The 15,003-nt window shown below is 38.7% G+C and overlaps 2 protein-coding genes across 2 annotated transcripts; one reads left to right on the plus strand and one right to left on the minus strand.

Moving 5' to 3' along the window:
* The first annotated feature begins 1,759 nt into the window (after positions 1–1,759).
* On the plus strand, positions 1,760–4,807 carry LOC136267699 (glutathione S-transferase kappa 1-like). The gene is made up of 7 exons (XM_066062847.1): positions 1,760–1,887; positions 2,748–2,826; positions 3,423–3,520; positions 3,577–3,597; positions 3,645–3,737; positions 4,116–4,232; positions 4,673–4,807. Exons 1-7 carry the CDS (start codon positions 1,825–1,827, stop codon positions 4,805–4,807), a joined length of 606 nt encoding a protein of 201 aa, XP_065918919.1. The 5' UTR covers positions 1,760–1,824.
* Positions 4,808–6,222: 1,415 nt separating this feature from the next.
* Positions 6,223–14,929, minus strand: LOC136266251 (mitochondrial-processing peptidase subunit alpha-like). The gene is made up of 11 exons (XM_066061258.1): positions 14,616–14,929; positions 12,591–12,670; positions 12,453–12,535; positions 10,288–10,390; positions 10,139–10,231; positions 9,756–10,052; positions 9,063–9,365; positions 8,374–8,436; positions 8,226–8,314; positions 7,515–7,570; positions 6,223–6,461 (listed from the first exon to the last, which is right to left on the minus strand). Exons 1-11 carry the CDS (start codon positions 14,842–14,844, stop codon positions 6,286–6,288), a joined length of 1,572 nt encoding a protein of 523 aa, XP_065917330.1. The 5' UTR covers positions 14,845–14,929; the 3' UTR covers positions 6,223–6,285.
* Between the last annotated feature and the right edge of the window lie 74 nt (positions 14,930–15,003).

Below are 15,003 nucleotides of genomic sequence, written 5' to 3' on the forward strand. Positions count from 1 at the left end.
ATGGGTTCAGCATTCACTGCAACGGCATTGGACCAATCACAGTATTGGCAGAATTTTGGTTGCACCAAGTTGCTAAATTAAATTCCTTGCCAGTGCAACCGCATATAACAGCAATACAACATTATGTGTTGTTGATTATAAAACAGGCAAATGTCAGTAGTACAAAGGTACCTGCCAATGTAATGCTCTTAAGATTCATCATCAAATATTCTACTACGTACTTTTGTTAAAGAGTAAGAGATATTTAGTATAAGTGTGTTTGTTTGTAGCATCAAATATAAGTGAGTGTTTCTAACATCAAATATAGTGTCAAAACTTAGAAACACTGCTTGAAGTATCTTAGTTTACTACAGTGGTATATCCCCAGTATATGGAACAGTTAATTGTTTGTTATTTTAGTAGTTTTTCAGTAAACCGGCATTCACTGATGTTTACTGAGAGTTTAAAACTTAGTAAAATAATTATGCTCCATATACTTAAGTTTACTGACACTTTACTATCAGTATAACTACAGTAAGGCATATTAACAAATTAGTAAACTAAGAACCTTCAAGCAGTGAAAAAAACTTACAGAATAACCAATATTACTTTCTGAATCCGATTGTTGGTCTGTCCACTATAGTGGCTAAACAATGCATATACAGTCACTGTTGCACAACAAGTGGAATTGAAGATAAAGACAAGACACAGAGAGCAAGTGATCTTTTGAACCCCAATGGAACATATGAGTTTGGTATTGTGGAAACAACATCAAAGTGTTCATTTTCCATACCAACACTTTCTTTACTGATGAGAATACAAATATCTCCAAGTGCTTATGCTATCAGTTGCACTTGTAATTGTTGGTTTGCTGGAGAAAACAGAATGCATGTGACCACACCCCTTAATAATCATAGTTTCCCTCTACCAGTCCATACCAAAGTAGGGATTTTCCCATGTAACTGTGTTGTAATATCATCATGCTATGAATGCTATCCCACTGAGGACCTGTAGTCTGTAAATACAAGGAGTCTAGCTGAAATGTGAAGAATGCAGAAAAAAATCCCAGACCCAGTGTGGACTTGATCCCCAGTAACATGCAGTCTAGGCATGTGCCAAAGGAGCCACAACAGCTGGGATCTGAGATCTTCTCTGAATTCAACCTGTACTTAAACATCGACCTCTCACCAGCAAATGGCTTTATTCTGTGAATGCTATCCCACTAGGGACCTGAGAAGGCTTAAACCCTGTGATATTAAAGAGTGTGTATCAGTACAAGTGTATGTGATATGTATTTGAAGTGTGACTGTATATGTGTGTTACATGGAACATGACTTAAAAGCTTCAAAAAATTATGCAGATGTTCTATCACTTCTGTGATCATTAATATGATAAACCATAGCTATAAACGGAATAATCTCCTGATTGCTATGCATGGACTGAGAGGAACTGTTGATCTTATACAGGGACAGCTACTATACACTAAAACCTTTCTTAAAAGGCCAGTGAGACTTCATCAAAATGAGTTGATCCTAAAGTAACTGTTAACTAGTATGAGGTTCCACTGTAGTTAGCAGGAGTGGTGACTGTCCTGTTCATGGAATGTGTGTAGCAGTGTACTTGAAACGTAAACTTTCAAACCTCACCCCATTTTCTTTGTACCCAGTAACAATTTAATGCTAGCACATAACTAATTACTACAACAAGTATACTAAATTAGTAGAACCTCACCCAATTACTCAGTTGGCTATATGTATACTGCTCTACTCTTTGTTTGGTCACTTAATCGTGTTAGAGAATTTGGTAGGGAATTAACCAAACCTGTGTCTATATGTTGTACTGAAAATGACTCAACAAATTAAACTGTACTATAATGTGATGTCACCATATTCCTGGATAGGCTTTGAGGTAAGTAGATGCACATTATGAGAAGTACATAAAAGAATCTTGTAGCTATTACTAGCTGTGGTATGAATTGCTTACATGTGGAAGTTTTGTGTTCATATTCAAAATTGTTTCAGCCAGATGTAGCTAGCTTTAAGTAGTCAGTTTTGTGAAGTAAGGATTACTGAATTATTAGATTAAAAAAGTTGCTGCAAACATTTTTTGATATAAAAGCATACAAGTAGTACTGAGCTATATAGTTCATGTGTAGCTATAATTATTTTATGTAACTGTTGTGTGTAACACATTATAGAGCTAAGTATGTACATGGTGCTATGTGTAACACTAACACTTTTCAAAAATAAAAGCAAAATTGTTTGATTGTATTACCCTAACAGTAGTCAAGTGTGACACCATTTTCTACTAGACTGCAAATACAACAACAACACTACATAATTATAAGCGGAGCCATACAACAGCCCAAACAAAGCAGAAAACAAGCACAAGAGGTAATTATCTACAAATCACCGGAGGTTTTTCCTTTAACTTGAAATGTGCATATAAAAACATACAGTGCATGCAATTGTATCTTCAAAGTTCACTCTATTAGACTATATATGCTAACGGATAATAGCTATATGTTTTAAAAAGATGACATGAGGTACCATGATGACATATGGTCAATACATTTACAGTGAAAAAACACGGGACATGTATAAGTTCAACATGTTGACTTGTTGAGAAAAGCAGAGAGTAGCGTAGTCAGTTTTCACCTACTACTGAGTAACATATGGATGACTAACTATATGAAGCAGGCAGCAGCATGGCATTTTAATCTACATATTAGCAGTGGTATATGATAAGCCGTATTATTTCTTTCTTAGGTTCTCCATCGATACAAACAAAAATGGGACCTTCATTTGCAACTGTGTCCTTTCCAGATCCTTAAAGTCAGGGAACAAAGTAAGTTTGAATTATTGTGACACAGAACTGCACATGTGTGCATATTATACCAGAAGCCATACGCACATACACATTGCTGACCACAGCATGCTATACACTGCATAGATCAAAGCTGAATAGCACAAAGTTCAGTTAACTGCAAGGAAACAATACACTGTTAACTTTGGTCTGTACAATACTGTGCATACAACTTAATGATTGGCTTGAACACACATATGTATGTTTAGTATACTGCGAAGTATCAAGCACAACCAGCACCTTTTGTTTTATATCATTGTCATGGTATTCATAAATAAACTACACAAACTAGCGTAAAAATAAATGGAATATGGGAAATAGAAATCACTGCAAAAAAAACAACCAAAAACCCCAAGAAACAAGACTGAGTCAAACAAGTCAACATGTTGAATTGCTCAGCTCTAGGACTACAATGGAGCATGTCAAATGCTAACAGATCTGTGTGTGTGACAATTCAAAGTGCTAGGTTTGACATGCTGTCATGCCCAATTGTAGTCCTAGAGCAGTTCAACATACTGACTTGTTTGTCTTTTTTCCAACAATCTCTATATTTCCTATACTTTGATTATTTTTATCAGGTAACAATCTTCCTAAAAGTAAAGAAAAAGCAATTCATGTCGGATATGATATCACAAGACTGGCTAAGTTTTACAACATACCACTAAAGCCACCATCGGTAGGTGAATAATTTCAGTAATTTGTATAGTACTAATTGTTGTTAATTCCTCACAGAATCCTACAGAGACTTTGATGGTAAAAGGTGTGATATAATGCACATTAGCCACCTCTATCTATATTAGGGACAATACAGGCTCAGCGACTTGCTCACTGCAGCAAATTTGGAGTTGCCGGATAAAGTTGAGGCAATTTCTTGGATGAGAGTGTGGTCTAGGGTGGGTTGATTACACAGTACTGTAGATAATGGACTAATAAGAAAATGGAGAACTAAAATTTCTAACGCATTATTGAGCTCTATTTGCATTCACCGTCCATCTGTAGGTATATAGCTAGAGGAGTGATGACATTCATAGGAGTTAATAGCTATCACTGTAATGCTTGTCCCGTGGCTATACAGACGACTAACTGTGTTGAGTATATTAGCTATAGACTGAGCTAGTTCAGTTTCTCAGTATTTAACTTTGTTTGGCCTGAAATAGAGGTTCTATAAAATTAGTAGTTAAATTATGATATATCTTTCTAGGATGAAGACATTACAGAAGATACTAGCTTGCTATTACACTATGTGCTGAAGTCTCAGATCCCCCATGTAGGCATGTGTCAAAATTGGAATATCAAATGAAAAATCTAAGAAACTGTTGGCTCGTTGTAAAAATCAAGATGTCATTAATAAGTTGAAAGCAACCGCACAGGAAGCCTTTAAGTATGGAGTAAGTGCCTGTATGGGCTAAATTATTTAAAATTTAAGATTTGTTTAGTGGACTGCTATAATGTGAGACATTAAAGAAGTCTCAATGTATGAGAGAGCAAGTCTATTGCTATATAACCTGCAAGCAGCAGGTGGTTGGGTCATGTGATATACATATTTGGATAACTAACACATGTGCTGATAATGGCAAGGCTCATGATTCACCAGTTTAACATCATGGTGCCACCAACAAGTTCAGATTGTGGGTAGCCATCTCTTGAGATAATTATTATGTAATACACTGCTGCCCTCTCCATGACGTTCAATAAATCAGTGTTACTTCTTTACTGGTCCTTACCAGATAACCATCATCTGTTGGACCACTCAGAAAGATGGCTACACCACAATACAACTGATATGTGTTATTCACCACTTTATTTCAATGTTGTTTCATCACTAAAGGTATTTGGTGCTCCATTTATGGTGGTGGGGAAGGATAATCCACAAAATATAATATTCTGGGGCTCAGACAGGAATGAATTGATTGGCTACACACTTGGTAAGTATCCTGTGCAAGTCAGTCTGTCAGTTGGTTAGTACATTACGTTATGGGGCTGAAGCGGGAAGGACCACTTGTGGAACTGGCAAAGTGTTGAATTATTAAGCTCACTGAAACATTAACGCTTGTAGCAGCGTTGAACTGAGAACAGAGTAATAGCTACACTCAGTAACCCTCTACAATAACTATAACTCCAAGGTACTCCAATAATAGCACAGTTGATGGAACCATTGAACTGTCACTGCACAATGTTGTAGATGACAAAACTTGATGAACTAGTATTATAAACGGTAACTTCTAATATTTGCTCAATAGCCGTGTAGTAAAGGCTTACTAATCCCAAGAGCTTATAATATTAGGAAGTAAGGGCTGACACTGCCTATATGAAATACTATCTCTGCTTTTTGGTGGCCTCAAATACTGACAACGCAGACATATAATACATTATTTTGCATCTAGCAACAGTTGACATAGTAATCCATCTGGACTATATATGCTACATGAACACATGATCATGACACAACAACCAACTGCTCTATTAGAGGAATGTCACTGCTTTAAGGTTGAATGTTCTATTAGAGTGTTTTACAATTCCCTCAGTGCCTGAATATGTTTTGTCATTTATGGTAACTAGTTTCTAAAAGAGAACAGTCTGCTACATAAGATAGTGGTCAGCTAATGCTACGTTGTAGTAGATTATTTCAGGGTCATTCTATCATCCACACTGTTTGTAATGTCATTGACTCATTCTAGCTAGCCTAATGCTGTCCCCAGCTTGGCAATTATATAAGCTAGCTAGCTACACCTGCCATATTGTTCAATAAAGGACTGAAATCAGACACAAGATCTCAGTAATTTATTTAGTAGCCTATAATGTATACAAGTAGGATTGTCCTGTGGTCTGTATATCAGTGTTCTAGTATATACAATTGAATCGATTGATGGACATTATAACAGTTTACATGTAGTGTTATAATCAAGCATTTTGTTATTTTGGGTCTTCCAGTAAGTTGCAACTGTGAAACAACAGACATTATAACAGTTTACATGTAGTGTTATAATCAAGCATTTTGTTATTTTGGGTCTTCCAGTAAGTTGCAACTGTGAAACAACAATGTGGGTAAATTTTACTCTTAGCCAGTTAGACTAGTTACCATACCTCAGAGTACCTCCCACTGTCAGAAAAGGTTGGTTTGGCTCTGACCTTGCACAAGTGAAGTATCTGTTCTGCCACTTCGGAAAACAGCCAGTAAGTATTGTAGAACCATTCCTGGATGTACTATACACATGTAAACATTACCATCAACAGTCCATTTGTGCCTTGGGGTACTTGTGGGCTCTTGCCATAAACAATCCAACTCCTTGTATCTGAACCTTCGAACACTGACGTCCCTAGTAGATGTTCGAGAGAATCCATGCATTAAACACTAGCTACGAGCTGTACTACTTGACGTATTTTTAAATTAAATATTAAAATCACTACAACTATATATTACAAAAATTTCAATTGCAGCTACTATCTAGGGAACAGTAATCTACTCCTGGGAAGACGTCCCTTATTGGCAGGTGTCATGGCTGCTTCAATCTCCTTCATAGATGGTATCTGACTGAGGTCCCCTAACACAGCTAGTGATGGCTTGCCCTTCAACATGGCTGACGCTACTCTCTGTACATCCTCTGCTGTCACCGCATCTGTAAGATGAGAGGGTTAGTGATTTACTGGTGAAAATTATATACACACAACTAGTGTGTATAATAGGGAAGGTCTCTGCCCGTCATACAACTATTAAAATTGTCACTAAAATAAGTTGTGTAACACAAGGGATGTCAGTTACTATTAGGGCTAAGACAAATATTGTAAATGTTGTGATGCTCGTTGCGTGGCTTTGGTATGTGGATACACAATTTGATACTCGGATACTCATTTTAAGATCATGTGATCCATTTTTATCAGCTCATGTGATGTGTTTGTCATCAAGACATTACACAATGAAGGCTGTGGAGTTTGACTGGAGTATGGACACTACACTCATACCCCCAGTCTATAAAGGTGTCCGTCTGAATGCAATAGCAGATCCTTTTGAAGGACAACAGATCACTACTGTATATAACAGACTAGCAGGTCTGAAATACATGGACTGTATTAATAACATGTCTATATATCTTGAGAGGAATACTGAAATCCCTTTCTCTCATCATATACACATACAATCAAACACAGTAAAGCATTCAGTTGTGGTTCTATAAACAGTTCTTCCTACCCAGTTGACAGAGTCACTTGTAACTACCCAGGCGTTACAAGTCAGTGTACCTCATGGGGGCTGGACCAGTACCTTTCCAGGGATCCCTTTTGATTCTACCTACTACTTGGAACAGAAAGAAATTGACACTTCACATTCCTTAGAGTTCTGACATGATAAATGCAACGTTTACTCTTCTGAACAACACCAAGAGTTAACTCTTGATAACACCTTAGGTGGAAAAGGGTCTTAAAAAGAAATAGACTACTTTAATAAAACAGTCATACAGCTCAACCAGCTGCAGTGAAAACCTTCATAAAGCCCTGACAGGAGACTGTACTATGCATGCCTTACAAATAAGGTGTAGGCACCTTTTTTTCCTGAAGTCTCACCTGGCATTATGTGAGAAATGGACAATTGACATGTACTACACGCACGCACGCGCACACACACACACACACACGCACGCACCCACACACACACGCACGCACCCACACACACTGACCTATTCTGCTGCACAATTCTTCCACTGTTAATCTAGACCCTGTGGCCAGTACTTGTCTGGAAAAAAACAATGCACACAAACTATGGGTAGTTTATGCATACAATACACATGTACAACCCTCCTGATACTAGAGTACTTAGCATGTAGGGGCTAAGGTATATCCAAAACAGCTACACTGAGTGTGGCCAAGAAATAGTTGCAGCGATATTAACAATGTCATGGCTGCCACCCTTAAATATCACGTCTTCTTCATACTAGCCTGTTTGTCACACTCTTTTCTGAACAGCAAATGTGCTCAATGACATTCGTACTACTTGAAGCAAATCAACCACAGAATGCATAATCATTTTCTTTCAAAAAGTGTAAAAAAGAACATAGAGGTAAATGCTGAAGGAACACATCTCAGTGATGGATAGCAGATTCAGCTCAAATTTGGTATAAGAGGTGAGTATCCCAGTATACATGTTGACTGTATAATACACACTATTCTGATACATGCCTAAACTGGCTGTGCATCATCAATAGAGAGGTGAATGTTCTATTGGGGCAGCTAACTAAAGCTCTGTGTATAAACAGATGGGGTTAATACATTGCCTGAGACCATTGGGATACTTAATGGTATACTATCACATTCAAAATCATTTCAAGAGATATTATGATCACACACGCACGCATACGTGCACACACCCGCATACGTGCACACACCCGCACCTTCCTAAATCTTCAAAATTAATAACTCGAGATTCCATGTTCATCATCAGAGCTGACTCCAACTGCTTCTTAGCTCGGCTGATGTCATCCTGCAATAAACAACATCATTGTTAGCATCACATGAGACAAGTGGGTAGGGCTACTCAACTGGATGATGCCAGGAAGCCATGTGGTGAAACTGCTGACACAGTACCTCAACAAGATTACGACTCTGCAAGAAATAATCAAACCATTAGAAACCAAATACATTTTTGAGATGATCATCTATTAACAAAAGATCAAATGAGCTGTTGGTTCTGTTAGACTAAGTGTATGTTCTATTAGAGTAATTGATCAATTCGCTTCCCTGCAATCCCAGGATACTTTGTGTAGTTGAACTGGCCTGTACACAAACAGTGTTTGATCTTATGTCAGTTATACAAACACCCTTCCCCACAACAGTTCAGATAACTGACTCTTCTCTGTAGATAACATTTAAGTGCATATACTACTGTACTTTGTATAGGACAAAATGTCCAACTGTAAATTAATGGTAGACTTGATATTAAAAACTCATTTCAGACTCACATGATCTCTGACTATTCAAGGAAAGTACGTAAGGAGTTAAATCTAAGAATCCACCGAAATAGTGGCAGCGATACTTATAATAAAGTTCGTTGCAAAGTAATTTTACAAGAACCTGCTAATATGGACACTTGAGGACACCTACATAATCCAAACACTTGGTTAAGGTACCGAAGTATCCCTTAGTACATAAACTGACCTGGAAAATCAGGACATTATTGGTTGGTCCCAAGGTGTCCATACCACACACTACACATACACTACACATCTTACATGTGAAGGATGGCTGGAGCCATAGATGGCAAATAGTCCAGTGTCAAAGTAGCTGTGGTTACGTGCAATAGCAGAATAGGCCCAGTGGTGTTGGTTCAATACTGTAGTGTACAGCTGAGTATACATTCCCTTGCCGGGTCCTCCTGGAGAGAAAGAGCTACCTCCTCCCATGAGAGAGTTGAGGACTGCAACTGGGAAGAAATCTTCTAAATTTTGATGAGATGTGCTCTCCATGGCAACAACCACATGTGTTAATTCTGGCATTGGGTTTGGTCCGACCACTGGTGGACCAAGTCTCTTGATCTAGTGTGGAAAATTATCAACAGTTTATAATAGTCTTGTGACATACTGGAAAAACTTGTTTGTACTGAAGCTTAATGTGTGCAAAAACAAATACAGTCGAACCTACTACTGTTATCATAAAACGTATAGAAGGGAATGGGATTTCAGGTGCCCACACCTTCACCTGTGGGACATGGTACAGTCTCCTGTGGGTTACTAGTTCAGCCCCAGGAGTTTGCCTGTGCTGACTCCTAGCACCTGAGTAGCACACAGGTGTACCAGTGCTGGTTTACTGGGTAGGTATGACCGTGCTAGCATAGTAGCTGAAGACTTTTTGTGTGCGTGTGCATGTGTGTGTGTATTTACAGTATAATATTTCCTATTAAACTAAACTCTTCAGTTAATACTGACCTTACAATGACCTCCGGTGTATTGGGAAATAGACCCATCAACAGGGATCATGTCTGAGCTATCCCAAGATGTCTTTGGGTTAACAAAGTATTTCTCTGCCAACTCAACAAACTGCTCATGGTCGACGCCCACCCCAGCCAGCATCATACGATCGGGAGTATAGTGAGATGCGATGAATTGTTTAATATCCCCTGGGGTGATCTGCTCATAGCCAGTGCCTTTGGTTATATCTGCATCATCAGCACAATAGTCAATTAACATTCTAGGTAACCCGAATGTGTTGTCTCGATAAGCAGCCTGTAACAAGGAGTAGCACATGTATACAGCTAAATTCATTATTCATTTGAGCTACACACTTAATGAACACACGGATCACACAGTACCTGGTGGATCATTTCTGTTAGAATTGGTTCAGGATCAGGACGACTAATAGCATCTTCCGTTTCAAACAGTACTGATTGCAACTCCATGTTGATCTGTGTGGAAGAGGTACACCAAATATGGCAGATACTTTGTTGATAGCAGTCCCTACCTGTTCCTCAGTAAACTGAGGTCTGTACACAGCCTGAGCTAGAATCTGAATAACCTCTGGTAGACTGTAGCTCAACGCTGATAACCCATAAGCTATTGTGTCACTACAAATGAAAGGACACCTTGATAATGTCTTTACCTCTCTTAAGTGTACATTCTAAAAACAAAAATTTAGGAGTGACAAATATTTTAAAGGTTTGACTTCTGTTAACACTTTGCAAAAAGTATTTTTGAATGACACACAAAGGACACACAAAGGATTCAGTACACAAAGCTAAGTATACAGTACAATTAAGGTTCCAGTGATAAAAAGTAGTGAAACAAGTGATATGAATGTTTGATGGTAGCTATCACAACATAGCTATGTGGAAAATCCCTACATTGACATGTTACTACCATCTGTTCAATGCCAATGTAGGGATTTTCCCACATATCTATGTTCAGTGGCGGATCCTGGGGGGGAGAGGAAAAATTGCATACAAGATCGAGATACTCTAAGAGCAGTCAATTACTCTAATAAAGCAGTCACAATGTTCATGAGGCAGTGTAGCTTATCTGTGAAGCTATAATAAGGATTTTATTATAATATAGGATAACTAGCTATTATTGCTGTGACCTTTTTATTTTCTTTTTTTTTTGCTCTTCAACTTTTTTCAGCAAGGTGCTCCCCCTCTTTCCAAACTCTGGATCCGGCCCTGATGTTATAATGGCTACCATCATTCATCTCTTGTTTCAGTACTTTTTTATCACTGGAACCCTACTTTATTTTTAAAATTGTAATGTACTATAAGTTTGGTTTGGCTCCAATACAAGTGTGGGAAAGGGTTGTAAAGGATACCGCACTTTTATGGCTTCATCGTAGAAATGTGTGGTGAAAATTTTGACTAGCCATAAATATTGTGTTGGGCATTTTGAAATACTTTTAGCGGGTCAAGCAGTTCTACAAATGAGCCAAATTTCAAGATCATGTGTAATTCCATCCATGAGTTAGCCCTATGGCGTTTCCAAGCAATTAGTGGTTAGAGGGGCATGTCGTGATGTCATTTCCTCTTATTACGTAAGGGTTATGAAAGGTGGTGAAAAGAGTATTACCCTTGCTTAAACAACACGAGCGTTCACGATCGATTGAACGCAACGTATTCTTGTTTGAGATTTCCTGTGAACACTGCGGTAGCATGCCTTTGGGTGGCCATGTGTTGAATAAATCATGGTTTTGAGAATCCAGCTCAACATGTACATACTTTGTTAACTATTTTTGTTATAGCATAGCTATGTCATACATGTCTTGGTGTGGCTGCTTCATTTGAGTATCTCAATCTCCCTGCTTGTCTCAAATGAGCTACGTAAGAGTGAGGGGTGTGGTTTGCCATGTCTTGGTTTCTATAGCAAAACTACAGCTGATTGTAGCTAGATCATTAAGGGGTGTGGTCATGGAGTGCATTGATTGCTAAGTGCAATGTGTTCTGATTGTTTTGGAGGTATATTTGGATCAGCGATCATTTTATACTTAGTTTTATACTGCAAATACATATACCTACTCTACCTACAATAGCTTAAGCACTTCAAAATATATAGTTTTGTGGAAACTACTTTAAGGAAAGTGTTCATAATGCCTCGGTATGGTTTTGTTGCATTAAGAAGATGACTGTTTAATTGAAGAGAAAAGGAAAGGCAAAGCACAGAAGGCAGGTGCCAGAATAGGTAGTGAGATTGTATTGTGGAGTGAAATAACACTTGGCTGTGTGCTGCTTTGTTTGGCCTCTAGCCTGAGCAGGCAGGCAGGCAGGCAGGCAGGCAGGCAGGCAGGCAGGCAGGCAGGCAGGCAGGCAGGCAGGCAGGCAGGCAGGCAGGCAGGCAGGCAGGCAGGCAGGCAGGCAGGCAGGCAGGCAGGCAGGCAGGCAGGCAGGCAGGCAGGCAGGCAGGCAGGCAGGCAGGCAGGCAAACAATTTTTTTTTATTGAGCGTTTTACATTTTTAATGCTGGATTTGAAGTTACATGTAGATCACTAAGGATATTCTGTAAAGGTGATTTTCATTGCATATAATATTTCTATGATGTATTTTAGATGTGGCAATTCTAGCAGCGCCCGTCACTTTTTTTGGGGGGGAGTAAATGCTGGAATGTTAGAAATAATATGGTTCCATTATACTTGTCAATACAACTGACCGGAATGTCTGGCAGTCAATCATCCCTCCATATTTCTCCAGTTCCTCCAGAATCTTCTCTCTATCTGAAAACTGTTCTGTTTTCTGAACACACAAGTACACTATATATACACCAGTACACAATGTAATGTAGTGTTACCTCTATAGCCACTCTTGACAGGAGATGAGTGATGCCTGGCTTGTGAGGTAGTTCATTTCGTGAGCCGGCATCTATGAATACTGTAACAAAAACCAGGACAGATACTGAGTAAAACAAACTTACAGTCCCAAATAGAAAATTAAAATTAGGTTCAATGAGTAGTTTACTTGCCACAATAATGATTCTTGTACCCTTGGTAACTAAATGCAGCTATTAAGCAGCTTTCAAACTAGTACAACAAAGTCTTGCCTTCACTTACAAGAGGAACACACCCCTTTTCACTCAAAGAGTTATGTACTTTCTGGTTGCCTTAAAAAAAAGGCTTGACACTGGTAAGGTTGTCCATACCATAGTCAGAAACCATATTTCGAATGCCATGAAGTATACACTTCAGAGCATTGCCGCACAAGTGCAGGTTTGGACAGAAACATACATACATACATGTCTGTTTGTTTGGAAAACAATTTCAGGAAACCAGCACAGTCTTCGGCCAGCTGTGGGCACATGCCTGTTTAAAAATGGATCAAGCAACAACTTTTCAAATAGATAGGATGAGTGATACATTTTTTGCAACCATCTTTTTATAATCTTTATGTGAACATACAGCCATAATAAACCACATATATAAGTGATAATCTAATGTTAGCATTTACTCCACCTTATTTTCTAATATGTCCGCATCTTCAGGCACAATATAATAGAGGTACAAAGATATGGGATTTTACCAATATACCGATAACCGATATAATTATTAGCTTCAAAATTACCGATTCCGATATTCTTTAGTGCTGGATTGCATCTGAACAAAAAAGGTTTGGTATGGACACTACAATAAAGGTTCAAACATTATGACAAAAAAGTTAAAAAGGTGGTTGCCAAAATGTTTTGGTAAAGAAAAAAAACAAAGACTAGTGAAAAAAAGGTCTTAGCAAAGAAAAAAATTCAGCCTATCTTGGAAATTGAACCTTGGCCACTATAAACTTATAGCTTAATGCTCTAAACCCACAGTGCTACAAGATCTAGCATGCGGAAAGGTGAGCAATTATAGTACCCACGTGAAATACCTAACAACCCTCAGCAGCATACGAGTGATATGTTACCGGCTGAGCAAAAACCGGCCATTTTTGCACATTCCTCGAATTCCATTTTATTGCATCTCTGCCATCTATAGTAACAAGAGTGGACAGCCAAAGTTCTCAGCCTTTTATGATGAATGGTCTTGGAGTTAAAGCGCTTGACAGTTGGAACAGTGATAAACTCGATTTGTGCAGCAACAATATTACAGGCACTTAGATAATTGATCATAACTCACGATTGAAACAAGCTACAAAGATGGGACTTGGCTCAATCTGTGCACAATGAACTGGCAAATCAATCAAGGTATAGTGCTTTCCCTGTACTCCTCCGTGCTGACAAAAAAGGTGGCCACTCCAACTAAGAAATGACAATAATTAAACGACTATAACTCACATATCCTTTGCTGTGCAAACACGAAACAATGATTTTCTTACTCTCCATAAACAGGCAAATCCAGTGGTGTATAGGTTTTATTGATTTGAGCTTAATATCAGTGTATACGAAGACGTAAAATTTTCAAGTAGCGCATGTATTTTTATCTAGTGTATTTCAATTGGCAAAATAGAATTTTGCGAAAAGGCTGGTTTTTGCTCAGTGGGTCACATATAGCCTTCAGGTTGATAAACTTGTACACAAACAACTATTATATGTAGCAAGTCACATACAGTTCGACAAATAACAACCATATTACATACCAACACATTGTCAAGGATACCCGAACACAGTAGGCCATAACTTTTGCACATGTGCTTGTGATGAAAAAAATGGGACATCCAGTTTTATGGGATTGGCCTTAACGTTTGAAAGTTCACACAGAAAGCCAAGATAAAAGAGTGTAGTTCAGGGAAATGATAGGAGGCAACCCGCGTGTGTGTCACGCCTTGGCATGGCACGTGATAACAATGTCAAATCAAGATATGGCTTGTTATGGTGCGACTACTAACTCACCTCCAATTGTACAGAACTGACCGTACGCGTTCTGGGAGGCCACCCTCAGCCCGTTACCTAACGTGCTGATGTGCGTCGGATATTGTCGTGGCACATTCGAGGTCTTCGCGGACCACTGAACATCTTTAAGAGCTCCCACTGGTTCGGTAAGCGGCTCCTTGAGGTAAGAACGCCATCTCCCTACCAGCGGTGCACACCTCAATCTTCGTGTTGACTTTAGACTGAACATGTCATATACACGTGATCATGCTCGCGTGAGCAAATCGCCATGTTTTTTTGATTTTTTGCAAAATCACACATCAAAGAACTAGTCTGGAGTGACCAAGCAACCTTTTCCTTCCGGGTGGCGCTTATGGATTAGAAATTATAAGCGCCCTATTGGAAAAGG

The sequence above is a fragment of the Dysidea avara genome, chromosome 9, assembly GCF_963678975.1.
Source record: "Dysidea avara chromosome 9, odDysAvar1.4, whole genome shotgun sequence".
Classification (NCBI taxonomy): Eukaryota; Metazoa; Porifera; class Demospongiae; order Dictyoceratida; family Dysideidae; genus Dysidea; species Dysidea avara.